The sequence below is a fragment of the Agelaius tricolor genome, unplaced genomic scaffold (genome assembly GCF_023055355.1).
Source record: "Agelaius tricolor isolate 1412-34295 unplaced genomic scaffold, bAgeTri1.0.p SCAF_1, whole genome shotgun sequence".
Classification (NCBI taxonomy): domain Eukaryota; kingdom Metazoa; phylum Chordata; class Aves; order Passeriformes; family Icteridae; genus Agelaius; species Agelaius tricolor.
In genome coordinates this window covers 104,742,743-104,757,211 of record NW_027269261.1, presented here as the reverse complement: position 1 = coordinate 104,757,211, position 14,469 = coordinate 104,742,743, and the positions used below count along the sequence as shown (strand labels likewise).

Sequence of the window (14,469 nt, the reverse complement as noted above, 5' to 3'; positions counted from 1 at the left end):
TTGTATACAGTGCTAAAATTATCTGTACCAATGAGCTCTGTTATGTGAGAAGAGAGATTCTTCTGCCTTTTGTTATTCAGAAGCTTATTTGATCTTATCCTTGGGGAATAAAGCAACAGGAAAATAATTTCCTAAAGAATCTTCTCAAATGATTCATTTGGTTTAATGTCAACCCTTTATTTGTGGCAACTTACAAAGTTCCAACCCTTTGCATATTTTTCTTACTCATTAACAATATTCAAGAATTTTACCTGTTTAGGGAAGAGGTAGGAAGATATGGAAGACAAGGGAATAAAGCAGAGTATTTTATACCAGCGAAAACAATTACTCCTGCTATGCCTACCAAATCAAACAACCTGGCAAGGGATAAGATTAATTTAAGTGGAGGAAGTTAAAAATCCGTGAGGAAATTTTTTGTGATACATGTGCAGCAACTCCAGAGTCTCTAAGCCTTCTGCCTTTTAACCTCCACAATATATAGCTATACATTTCAATGTGTAATAGTTAAATATTAGGCATTAATGTTTGCATTAGTAGTCCAGTCTCTTAACACCAGACTATAGACACCATCTGCTTTGCAAAGCCTGCCTGCATCCCCTGATTATATCTTTAGCTTCCTCCACTGCAGTGCCTGCCAGGTGAGCCTCAAAGCACTGCAAAGGCAGCGAAGCAGAGGGGCCTGGCAGGGTCATTTCTAATAAGGCGGCGTGCGAATACTAATGAGCGGTGGGGAGGCAGGGGTCAGTGCAGGAGGCTGGCTGGCAGGTAGCTGTGTGCTCGCTGGCAGATGGCAGGCATTATCGACTCGCCACAAAGGCCGCGCGCGGCAGCGGGCGCTGCGGCTCCGTGATGGAGCGATTGAGATTCCGCGCGAGGTGCGAGCAGATGTGATGGTTTCCAGTACCCACCGTAAACAATATGCCAGCAGAATTTTTAAAGAGAGCTTGTGTGTACAAACACGAAGCAGACGTTGTTTGAAGAATGCAAGTGCACAGTTCCTCTGTAACTCTTCGTGCGCCGGGCCGGGCTCCTCGCCATCAGCACGGCACGCTGAGGCAGCCCCAGCACCGGTAATTTGGAGGGCAACTTTCACACCAGCAAGTGAAGAATCCCAAGTGAAAGGTACACAGTAGAGACAGGGTATCCAAATATGTGTCCCCCTCACAAGCAAAGTGGGATTGCTGCCTTTAATTGCTACTTGGATTTAGGACAGTCAGCATTTGTAGTCAATGACAAAACTGCGCCTCGAAAAGAACGAAGCAGGTTTGTCATCTCCTGCTTCCTGCTTCAGGCATTGGATCTGCTATGGTTTAAATAGTCAGTGGGAACCACATAGCAGTATCTCCTGGCACAATTTTGTTCCAAATACAGCAATCAAAGCCCCTATCCTACAATCAGAAAAGTCAATACTCTTCCACGTGGGTGTAAATCAGGCTATGCAACTCTGATTGCAAGCTTAGGACTTTTAATTCCTAATACAAGCAAGAGGGCATAACCATGCCCTAACCCTCTGAAATGGTTACTGAGCCGTGCTAACCTAATCAAAACACATACATTATGTATGAAATAATCCCTAAAAGATATTTTAGGTGCTTGGGTAATGAAATGATAGGCACCCTTGCAGTCAGCAGAGTAAGTCACGGCCAGGTAGTACAGTTCTCAAAGTATTCAGGAAACAAAAAGCCCATATATGCAATTCAAACCAGAAATCCCAATGACAAGGAGCAGTTTCAGAACACTGACTTTGAGTATACATTGCCCAGGGCTGCTGGATTACAAAAAAAAAAAAAAGAACAAGCAAAATAAATACTGATAAATACAGGGGATTTAAAGCACATTTCTGTATTTAACCTAGGATGTTTCTAATTCCTACAGGCTTAAAAAACGTAATAAGTTGTCAGGATCTCCATCACTCTGTTAAACTCACACATCAGTACAAAGTGAATTTAAAACACCACTAATTCAAATGGTCAGCATTTTTAGCCTCACAAAATCTTTGTATGTATTTGCCAAGAGATCTGTTTGAAGCAAAACAAAACATGTAACACAAATACTCACCTGCTTAGGATCATAGACCATGAGTCTATTTTGATATTGTGCAGTATTTGTTACTCCTCCTATAAAAAGAGTTTATACAGGTTACATTTTTTCATATAGGCAAAGCCAGGACCAAGATCAGGTACAGCAAATTAACCAATGCTAGACTTCATCTGCAGATAATAATTACATTACATACCACCACTTCTGCTTACATTCCACTGCACCTCTTAATCTGGTTACAAGGGAAAAAGCAGCCCCATTTGTCTAACATAAAGCAACACAGAACAGCATCAATAACAGCCCCCATACACTTCCTTTGTACAGCTAATTCTATGGGCCAAAAATGAGTAAAAAATGGATCTCTTTATACATAACTGTGCATTTAGCCTTCATCAAGACACAAAGATAAAACCTATTCCTGTTCAAAGGAACATCCAGTGTGTGACAGGGTTTAAAAGAGGAGGAGATGGGCTTGCATCAATGAGAAGGAAGAGGTCAGAGAGAATCTCTACCTTACCAAAAACATGACAGGGGATACCACTGCCAGTTAAAAGCACAGTTTAAGCCTGTGCAACTGTGCTTATCTATACACTTGAAAGAAATTCTGTACTTAATTTGTATTATAGAGAACGACTCATTTAGTTGTAAACTTAAGTTGGAAGGTCCCTCCACAGTGACGAGAAACAGCCCTACCATTTACTTTTCAATACTGGTCAGGAAATCATGGTGTTAAGCATCTAGAAAAGCTCAGAATAGACTCTGACCCAACTAGATGCTGCAAACCAGCTGTTTACCTCAACACAGTAAAGAGATATTTAATGCCCAATCATCTTCTTGCTTTGTTTAAAATGGCAAATTTCACTAAGTAAACATGGAAAACTCCTTCAGTCTGTAATCTTACCTTTGCAAACATGTTTTTGAATGTGCTGAAGCCTCCTGGGGATATGGTATCACTGCAGCACTGCCACAGTTCCCAGTCCCCCTCTGTCACCACGCTGGGCCCATGGGAAGATGGAATCAGAAATAAGGAACAGGCAAGCTGCTCCTCACCTTCATCCTGCCACGAGGTCTGGCAGAACTAGGGCATGTCAGTGGCCACACACCAGTGACACTCATACTGACAGACAAACTATTTATTTTAAACTTTTAATGGCCCGTACCAGAAGTGGACAAAATCCGTGGCAATGAGAGGAAAGATTTTCATCTTATTACATTTCATTTTGTTGATGTTTCCCTTTTTGTCAGGGCGTTCCTGTTTCAGCCAGAACAGCAGCACAGTGACTTACATTCCTGCTGGCTGAGCTATGGCCCAGTCCCACAAAGGTTGCTGAGTTGGTTTCTTCCCTTTTATCCCCAAGCTCTGTGCTGGGAAATTCTCATTTTGCCAGCCTCCAGCTGGACTGAGGGCAGCATTTTGGTTCAGAGCCATATTGTGATTTTGAAGCAACTCTGCCACCTCCCCCATGTCATTTTAGGCTGTAGGCTGGGACTGGTGTACATTCAAGTTAAACCAGAAGCTCTGCTCCAGATGTGCACCAGCCCTGCTCCAGTTCCTAATGGCAGCATAAGGGTGTGAAATAATAACTGGTCTTTTGGCTTTGTACCATCTGAGCACTGGGAACATTTGAGCCAGAGGACCAGAACAAACTTAGCCCAAAGAAAAAAATATGAAGGGTACATGGAGTGAACACAGAGAACTTGGTGCCAAGGTTTACCTGCTGATCTGCTCCTACTGGGCTGAGCTACTTGCTGACATAGAAGTACCTTCTGACCACTCAAAAAAACTTGAGTGGGGCCAAAAATCTATAGCAGAAACTACAGATGCACCTATTTTAAGAGTCTTTTCTTCAACTGCAGCAGCAAGGAGAAATGATGCTGTTACTTGGGTGCATCTCTGCAAGCACCAGCCTGTGCTGGGCACCTCCAGAGGGACGGCAGCCCAAACTCCCAGCTCAGAGATGCTCACAGGCTGAGATAGCTGGGATGAGATGCAGTCTCTCCAAACTGTTTCCATCACACTATGCCACACCCTGCCCATCACAGCACATGTGAAATGCACACACAGGAATAGGCACTGGAAAGCAAAGACTGCTCCTGTGTCTGATCTCACAATCTGTTATTTGTCTCTACACTGTTGTGCAGCCTTCACATTCCTTGTGGTCATCAGCCAGACTGACAAAACAGTCTTTTCTAGTATCTGTTTTGTAATTTGATTTTTTTTTACATATAGTTATTTTCACTCCCAGCACAATGTCTAAAATGAGACATCAGATTAGTACTTTGAAAAATAAAAACCATAGTTATTTGGTTTATTACCTCCAGAATGTTAAACTACAGGAGACACATTTGAAACAGAATTTTGGGTCATACATTTCCATTCTGAAAGGACACCTTAATTCAGGGGGAAAGATGTGAAGGAAGAAGAGAAAGAAGAGTGTTGTTTCCTCATAAAGTAATAAAATAAGCAAAATTATTTCTTTCTCTTCACAAAAGGCCCCTCACACCAAGTACACAGCTTACATCTTTTCCCCTGCAATATTGCTCATCTCTGGTGTTTTATCATTACATTCCCTTCACATACCGCTCTTCACTTTTAGATTAATCTGCCAAAATGAGATGCTAAGGATTTGCATACAGATTTGACTACACAAAAATAGATCTGGAATTAATAACAGTCTCTATATGTTTTAATTTCTTCTAGACTGGAGTACCCTTGCCTCCAGCAGTATTCTTGGCTTTGAAAGTCATCAAGCTGATTTGTCTGCTCTTAGGTTATGATGCCACATGCTGCTACACTGTCCCCTGCAATCAAAGTGCTCGCAGAGATAGATTCCATGCCTTCCCCTAACAAGTATATTTTATAGATTGGCAGTTTTGATCTCCCCTCCCCAGGGGGATAATCTGCATCTTAACAGGTTTCTATAGATACATCTGTCATTAAATATGCCATCTTATATCTGCATCAATTTTCAAACTCTAGTTCCTTCTAACTTTGAAGTGCTATAGCAAAAGTTTAAAATTTTCTGCCAAAATTCAGACTTAACAAGTTTGCAATGTCCTCTTGAACTATTTTTTTTTAATACTACAGACAGCTGGGAAAGGGCAAAAGAGCAGCAATATGTCTCTTAAAAATAAGAAAAGAAGGGGGAAAGGAGTTTAAATGGTACTAAAAATAATACATACTTTCTCAGAAAAGAAATGGGGTAGTTCTGAGAGAATTTCTTACACTTCTCTGTTGTGTTTTCTATGAGGAAAGGATAGGATAGAGAGCCATCATAATGAGAGAAAGTAGATAAAAATACAAACTATGCTATTAAATTTGATGCCAAGCAATAACAGCTAATATGGTAGTAACCCAACAGTTAGAGAAAGAGAAAAAATTGTCTGTCTGGTTAAATGATAGAAAATTTACAGTTTGATCAGCATTTGCTGTTTTTGTGAACAGAGTGATGATTACACCACTTTACATGAGCAGCTTGCTTTGAGGATTCCATTTCCTGGGAGGCAAGGAGTACCCTCAGGACAAGACTTTCTTGCTCTTACAGACAGGAGCACACCATCATGGAAAGGCCATCATGCAACCCATGGGCTCACAATGTTTTTACACTGCCACAATAACTATCTCTCACTCCCTTGTAGGCTGTAAGTGTTGCTTTTTAAGCCTTTCAAGACCTGTAAATTCCCAACTCATGCAACAGTGCTCCTCTACATGAAGAAATTGCTCAAGGATTCCAAAATGCACCTCGTCCATCCCTTTCCCACACTTGATAAACAGTTTGAATTATTACAGTCCTCCCAAACACTCCGAGAAACACCTTCAAGACACACTTCTAAAAAGACAAGGGCAGGAGGCAGTAGATTCCACATTTTTCCTCAATGACAAATTATAAACCATACTTATAACGTGGCCTAGCAAGCCCCCATATGACTTGAGAAACCTGATCCAATCCAAATTCCCAGGAAGTATCACAACTCCCCACAGTCCCCAAGCGCGAGGCTGCGTGCAGAAATCTGAGTTCACTGGGAGACGTGTCAAACAACACGCTGGCAAAGAGCTCCCACGTGTGCTCCTTGCAGCAAATCCAGGGAATATACAGAAACCCACCACATGTACCCTAAGGTGCTCTGGTATTTTAAACCAGAAATCTCTCCTCTCTCAGGTGTCTGTGCATAAAGATAATCCTTCCTCAACGTGCAGAGCAAACCTGCTGCCTCTTACTGCAGCCAGCCCAGGTGCAGTGAGGACAGCTGAGCTGGGGCACATTCCCCCAAGGTAAGGAGTTCCCTGGAAGAGGCCAACAGCAGCACTGCTTAGTGCTCCTTGACTCCAGATGCAATCGAGCCACAAACAAGAGGGGGCACAAGCCTCAGCTTTGTTTAAATCATTAAAGCTGGATGTTTACATTCAGTCTAAGGTGAATCAATGGCATCAAAAAAATAATGTCCTATCACTGAAAGGTGTGGGATCATTCATTCAAATACAGTAAAAATGAAGTCTGTATATATATGGAACATATAAAGACTAAGACTGGGCCACTAAGGAATTTTTATGCACTTGTTAACCTTCCATTCCCAGTAAAACCTGTGCCAGCCACATTGTAAAACTTGATTTGGATGGATTCTCCTGTAAACTCCTATTATTCCAGATCTATTTTTCATAAAATAATTTTATAGACTTTTCCTGAGAAAAAAATCTTTACTTCACGACAGCATACTGATAGTAAGGTCATACTTTTCACCCCAAAAACCTCGCAAACTCAGAATAATTCTTCAAGATATGTTATCACCACCATTTCCTTGGTCAAAATCTCCACCATTAAGGAAAAAAACCAACAGTTTAAAAACCAAAAGAATGAACCTTGAATTTTGAAAAAGAAAATTATGTCCTATATTAAGTACAAAGCAACTGTAGAGGGATGGTTTGTTTACCTCCTTCCCCAAGCTGAGTTTCTATGTGCATGTCAAGATGTTATTTTAGCTGACACACTTAAGGTCAGACAACTTGGGCCTCTGCAAAACACCAGTGTAACACTGCGTTTTAAACAAGACTTTTCATGTGCTAATCTCTGGAGCACCTAAGGGAAGGGGAAGTGTCATTAGCCCAAGATGCAGGTGCAGGAATGACCCAGAGCTGGAATGCCTGGCAGAGGTTCCCTGTCCCTCGATGTCCCCAGGGGCACTAGACCCATACAGGTGGAGGAAGGTTAACATGGATAAAAAAGGAGGTCTCCAGATTTGCATGTGCACTCCACAGAGGATGCTGGGAAATGGGCAGAGTTCAAGTCCTGGCTCTTATGGAAAATATCTCCTCGCTTTTATAGATAGTGATTGTTAGTCACGTTGAACTACCAAGTGTTTAGTGTACTCAGTTTTTCTTTCACTGAAATACTTCACTTTACAAGCATTGTGGCATGCAATTCGTTTGTGAAATTGGTCATGGCACCAGATGTTAACTGGGGCCTGGAAGAATCACCTTTCTATAAAATTTCCAAACCATCTGCCCAGTGCAATGTCAGTACAGAGAACTTATTTGTTGTGGTTTAACCCCAGTCAGAAACTCAGCCTCACACAGCCAGTCATTTGCTCCCCCAGAATGGGATGGGGAGACAATTGGAAAAGTAAAACTGAGAAAATCTGTGGGTTGGGATAGAGTTTAACAGGTAAAGCAAAAGCCATGCACACAAGTGAAGCAAAACATGGAATTAATTAACTGCTTCCTACGAGCAGGCAGGTGTTCAGGCATCTCCAGGAGAGCAGGGATCCATCAAGCATAATGGTGACTTGGGAAGTCAAACATCAGCCCTATGAACACTCCCCATTTCTTCCTTCTTCCCCCAGCTTTATATGCTGAGCATGATACCACATGATCTGGAATATCCCTTCGGTCAGCAGGGGTCAGCTGTCCTGGCTCTATCCCCTCTCAAACCCTTGCCCATCCTTAATCTCCTCACTGGTGGGGTGGCGTGAGAAGTAAAAAACACCTTCACTCTGTAGAAGCACTGCTCAGCAATAGCAAAAACATTCCTGTGTTATGGGGACTGTTTCCAGCACAAATCCAAAACATTGCCCAGACTAGCTGCTATGAGGAACATTAACTCTATCCCAGTCAAAACCAGCACATTATTTTAAGAACTTCTCATGTTTTGTTTTTCTTTAAATAAGAAAATAAAATGAGGACTGTGGGGGAAAAACAATAAATAATGACATAAATATGAAAATATGGAGCTCGAAAAACTCAAGGGCTGAACCCATGTGTGCTGAGCAGAGGGACTGACTAGTTCCAGTATGCAAAAGGCTCCTTCTTTTAATCTGCTTCTGTCAGGTTAAAAACCCTAAAGAGCTGTTGGCAGCTTAGGAGTCCCTCTGTCATCTGAACACCAGCCACCCACCTACTACTGCCAGTCTGTAAACTCATACAGTGGCTTGTTTTGTCCATTTTCTTTTCCTGCTGCCTTTGCCATAATTTTATTAGCTATTAGTTTTGAATCCTTATCATATTTGTCCCAAAGGAGAATGAAAGCAAAGCTGAAAATGAATCTCAATAATAATAGAAATCCCTTAAGTCTAGTTAGCTTTTGATCAGCAAAGCCTTTAAGAGGGCACAGGGCTGTAGCAGAGGCACTGAGTAAGTAAATGGTCAGTGTGCAGATCAAGCTTTGACGATGCTCTCCACAAATAGAAGGGCTAGAAACTTTTATTATCACTCTTTAATTTATTCCCTCACTAAAAAATTGGGCACACTTCCATGGTTCCCTTGCCAGCTGGTAGTAGCAGACTGACTTTGAGAGCTCTTTGCTGATGACCTGTATTTCCCAGAAAAAGCAGCAGGGATACAGCTTAGAAACATTTCTAACTCAGACTAATTTTTTAATTACTTAATTTTAGGCCACATACTTCAAAATTAGGTTCCCTCCTGCATTACTAATTACTTTTATGCTAACATCTTATATTCAAAGATGAACAGTGGATTTTCCAGCAGTGACTATGATAAAATAAAACATCTCTCTGTTCTATTCCCCTGCCCCTGAATGTACATGTACCCCAAGCTACATTCTGGTCCTAAGCAATTAATTAATAATAGAAAGCTAGCTATAATTATTACATCTCCATCCACTTTTCTTTTTAAATTAACTCTATTCAATACACAACCAGGTTTCAGTGTGAGAGGACAAAATTCAGATCAATATCTACTGAAGTGTAGCACAGTAAGTGCGCTCTCATACTTCATAAATAACCTGTCATAAGTGAGCAACTCAAAACTTTATAAGCATTTTCTCAGAACCTATCAAAATGAAAAGCTATGTCTACCTTATTCCACTGTTGGCAGCATTTTCAAATATAAACGGAACCATACTGATAAAATACATTTTGTTGTTTTGCCTAGTTTTAAAGAATTCATCCAGTAGGCTTCCACTTACCTCTTCCACTGATTCTACAGCTCTATTAGAGGCATATCCCTGAACACAGTATCACACTGCATCATTTTCTAAACAAAAGTGGAATTTAAAACACACAGACATGTTTCACCTACATAACTAAGCACATGAATTAATCCTCAGGATAATTTCCCCTTTCCTAGCAAATCTGGAAAGATCGAATTTAATCTTCAACCAGCCCGTTGTTTGACTTAAAAACTGCTATCAAATACTTTCTTGCATTTTGGTTGTTTTGTTGTTTGGGATTCTTTTTTCATGAGATTAAGATAAAAAATATTACTTTTTTCATTTACTGGAGGAAAGACTGCACTGATGGATTTCACATTCAATGATTTCATGTGAGAATGAGTAACACCATTTTTTAAAAGGTCCTATTCTTCATAAATACTGACAAATGTAAACCACAAAAAAAGAAAAAATAAACCAGCTATCAAGACACAGCAGTAGTAACATGCATGTATTTGGAGTGCCCACTGCAGACACACATCCCTCTCTGCTAATAAAACAGGAAAAGTAGTGAATAAACATGATAATGCTCTAAACACATCCAGCTGGTAGCCTAACGCAGAAATCCTGCTCCTATATTCTGCCTCAGAATATAATCACCTCAGGATTCACACAGCACGAACTCTACAAGACTCCCTAAATGATGGTCACTAAAGAAAATGACCCAAAGTACCTGCCAGGGATCTTGGTGGTTTGCTGTGTCCTGTCCTGCTTTTAATTCCAAAGTCATCATTCATGACTTTAGTGCATATGTATTAAAAGAGATACCTGCTAATTCCCCTGCCAATGCTTGGGAATCCATTCCCATGAGACACTTAATCCATAGGGACAGAAAGGTACATCTGCTAGCCCAAATGACACACTTTGAGAAGCACAGCGCAGGCCTAAGAAGCTAACTTAATCTTCCATTCATATTCCATCCTTTCACCACAGGCATTCCAGACCATATTATAATCCCCAGAGGGTATCTACGGTGAAGATGCCAATCACTGAACATTTACCTCAAGGGCTGGCCCCATTTACTCATTAGCTTCCTTAATAAATATTATAACTATATAACCTTCTGTGGCACACTTCTTAGTAAAGGGGGAATATTTTTCTGTCAAATCTTCTGTAGACAGCATTAGATGTATTCCAAAATAACTAATACCCACTACAAGGACTGAGGTAACTAAATCCTCCCACACCCAATAATGAAACATAACAACTAAAGACTCGGTTGCAAATGACACGTTCTTTTAGGATTATAGGGTCTATACATTCATCTATCTGTGCCGTAAAGCCATGGTTACATCCAGACAGCCTTGTGCACTTACTATGGACAGAGCCATGGATGATTTCTAAAAATCGTCATCTCAGCATGTTTCAATATTCTGAAGAGCAAGTGGGAGCAAATCATACATTTGCCTTCAAGCCCTGGAACAACACAAGCTAACGAGCACTTAATTTTCCATTTCATCATCAGGAATAAGTGAATCATAGAATATTCTGGGTTGGAAGGGACCCACAAGGATCATCAAAGTCCAACTCCAGGCCCTGCACATGCTCAGGAACCACACCATATGCCTGAAAGCATTATCCAAACGCTGCACAAACTTTGTCAGAGTGATGTTATGATCACCTCCCTGGGGAGCCTGTCCCAGTGCCCAATCAACCTGGGTGAAGAACCTTTCCCTGTTATCCAACCTAAACCTCTCCTGACACAACTTCAGGCCGTTCCCTCGGGTCCTGTGACTGTTAAAAGTATCAGATCATATTACAGAAACAATGTCCTTTATAGTTTGTTTTTAGGAAGCACACAGAATTTATCATGGGAAATTTGTCCAGAGGTGCATTATCATTCCAGTTCACTGTGATTTATGAATGGCAGCTGGAGATAGCACACATGATATCAGCAGCTCTGAAATACCAAGTGTAATGTATAAGATACATTACGCTCCTATACTTCTAATGAGGCTTCAGTTCTTTGTCCTCTCCACAGAGAAAAGTTATCATGACATATAAACCAAAGATTTATTACTTTAATTCAAGACAGTATTTTTGTATTTTGTTAGTACCTCAAACTCTGTGAAACGTTTTCTACCTGATATCCAAAGAAGACCATCCACCACATATCCCGCGTGGCAGGAGAGCGACCGATCAAAGGACTGTACAAAGGTCCACTTGTTCTTCTTGGGGCAGTAGCGTTCGACCGTGGGCAGCACTTGGCGCAATTCGTTCCTGCCCCCTACAGCATAGAGGTACTCGTCCACGGCTCCCAGCACAAAGTGCTCCCGGCAGTTCTTCATCGGAGCGATCTCCGCCCAGGAGTTGGTGCGAGGGTCGTATCGACAGACAGTCCTCACGGCACACGTGCGCCCTGTGGAGTGCTCCACCTCTCCACCAGCCACAAAAAGGAAGTCTCCCATGACAGCAACGCAGTGGTGGCTCCTCCCCACAGGCATGGGCGCCAGCTCGCTCCAGTTAGCGATCCCTGCGATGTGGACGTTCTCCTGGTCCACCGGGTTGAAGTATCGCAACTCCTTCACTTTACAGACTTCTCGTTTTTTCCCACCAATGATATAAAGAGTGTCTGACTGGAAGCGAGGCTTTGTCCTTGCAGTTTGCCAAACGGGCTGTGCATAGACGCTCTGGTGGTAAGCCAAGGCCTCGTTAATGAGCGCAGTCGCAGTTTCACTGGCTTGGACAAGAGGATGAGTGAGAGCTACAGTGTGCAGTGTATCCACATCCATAAGGCCAAAGCGGACATACTGGAGAAGCTCATCCAGATACTGGTAGCGGCAGTTGTGTTCCAACCACCTCACAGCCAGCTAAAAGCGGGGGGAAGGAAGGGAAAAACAAGACACACGTTATTTGCCCACAATTCTGTCAAAATATGGTCTTTTGAAATTTGCCTGCATTCCAAAAAGCAGATATATATACTTGCCTCAGTCGTGGTATCTATGCATCTAAAAAGCAGCTGTGAAAGCCTGTTAGTCCACATAAAAAGATACAGTGCATATACAAAAGCATTGTACTGCACCAGTTCACCTAAACAATTTCTACAGCATTATCAGCTGCTATGCAATACTCCCGTTGTGCAATCTGTTAGTGCTGCTCGAGACCATACTATCCCTGAGTCAAGCTGCTGGAAAAATAATATTAACACAGGGGCTATGGGATCACTGGACACTAGAAAGAAGACTCATGTCAGAAGACTACAAAGAAAAGCCTTTTCTGCCCTCCCTATTTCATCCTATTTATGACAAAGTATTGAAGAAATCTAACACATTACATACTGAATCCTTCAATATGTTTTTTCTTCTTCATTTATTTTATCTATAAAGTGGAGAAAGGTGTAAGGGGACAAAAAAATTAAGTCAGAGAAGACAGAAGAGGCCCTGATAGTTTGGGGCAGACAGAAAGCAACAATTCAGCAATTGCAGTTAGTATCAACATTCAAAATTAAACATAGCATTCAAATCACATAAAGCTTATTGAATCCATCTGGTCCTAAAAAGAGGTTAGGAATGGCCTAAACCATTTCAGGAATTGCTGGGAAGTTTTTTTTTAAAACATCCAGTAATGAAGATACCAAAACTTCCTCAGGAAAACAATTTCCATACTCTGATATCCTTCCAGACAGATTTTCCTCTTACATACACAGAAGCTTTAAACCCTTAAACTCATTGCTCCATTTTCCACCTTTGGGTTCATATTCCAGAGCAACCCTTGAAAATTATTCATCCATACAGGATGAAAAGTATTTTGTTACCTTTTTTTTTCTTCTCCACCTCAGATGCATTTTAATATTGGTGTGAGTTTCCTCTTCAGTGAACAAAGAAAGTATTTCAATGCATCTTAGGTCATATTTTCTAAATCTCTGCTGCTTGGTTTACAGTTCTCTGTTACCGAAATCTTTAACGTTTGCTGTTGAAAACTGGACACAAACTTCTTCTTAAGGCTGTAGTAGTAATGAATAGGTTGGAAGAATCCCTTTGAATGTAACAATCTATGCCATTCTTGCCTGTACATCATCACATAAGACTGTCAGTACACTGTGATGTTGATGATCCATGTTTAAGCTTATGACTGAGTACTTTTTTTTTCTGGTTGGTTGGTTGGTTTGTTTGTTTAGGGGTTTGTTTGTTTAAGGGTTTTTTCTGCAGAAATTCCACAGAGTGTCATGCCTTCTCTGCCACTACCCAACTCTCTACTATTACTTTAGGTCACTGCTCCAGTCAAGATCATTCTCAATCCAAATTGTATTTTCAAAAGTGCTAGAAAACCATTTCACCTTCAGACTTTCTGGAAATATAAATCCCTTATTATTCTTTCATACAAGTTATTATCAAAGACATTGACTAGTTCTAGATAAGAACTAACTCTGCTTGATACTTTAACAGAACTCGTGGAGTGGGCATTTCTAACAAGCTGAGCGATAAAAAAAAAATTTAGCTAAATCTTATGGCCCTGTACTGTTTGTGGGAATGTCATATAAAAAAGCTGAAAATAAAGGCTGCTCTTATTCATAGCTTTCATATATGATGTATTAAATTTATTACTGTTTTTGTATTCTGTCAGAGAGGGAACATGAAAACCCAAAACCACCTTTTTGCTAAGATTAATTTGAAACACTTTTTCCTCACTGTGAACACCTGTGAAACAAATAATCAATGAAGGGCATCAAAAATGCAACAGCAGTACAGTCAGTTAAATGCTGTATTGAGTTTCAAATACATGCATTAGCTATATGTATTTTGACTTGCTAGTAAAAAAGACAATAATTAAATGTATTTGAAAATGGGTTTGGACTTGAAATCATTGAGCTTTATAGTCAGGTGTTCTAAATCCACTAAACCCACGTGTCAGGTGTCTCCTACTGAGTTGTATCAGGCAACTTCCGTGTCTTTAGCCATGTGAATGATTCCTGAAAGGTGCATAGTGCTCATCATTCAGTCACTTGAAATTGAGGGGAAATTCAGGCTATCTTCAGCATACATCAACT

The 14,469-nt window shown here is 40.9% G+C and overlaps 1 protein-coding gene across 2 annotated transcripts in view; it reads right to left on the bottom strand.

Annotated features, from left to right (window-relative positions):
• The window catches only part of KLHL32 (kelch like family member 32), a 124,885-nt gene that overhangs the window by 5,836 nt on the left and 104,580 nt on the right, over positions 1–14,469 (bottom strand). For both annotated transcript variants that reach the window (XM_071446159.1, XM_071446167.1), the window contains exons 7-8: positions 11,566–12,292; positions 2,059–2,117 (exon numbers count right to left, since the gene is read on the bottom strand). In XM_071446159.1, coding sequence (XP_071302260.1) covers positions 2,059–2,117; positions 11,566–12,292 — 786 coding nt within the window. The remainder of the gene's footprint in view (positions 1–2,058; positions 2,118–11,565; positions 12,293–14,469) is intronic.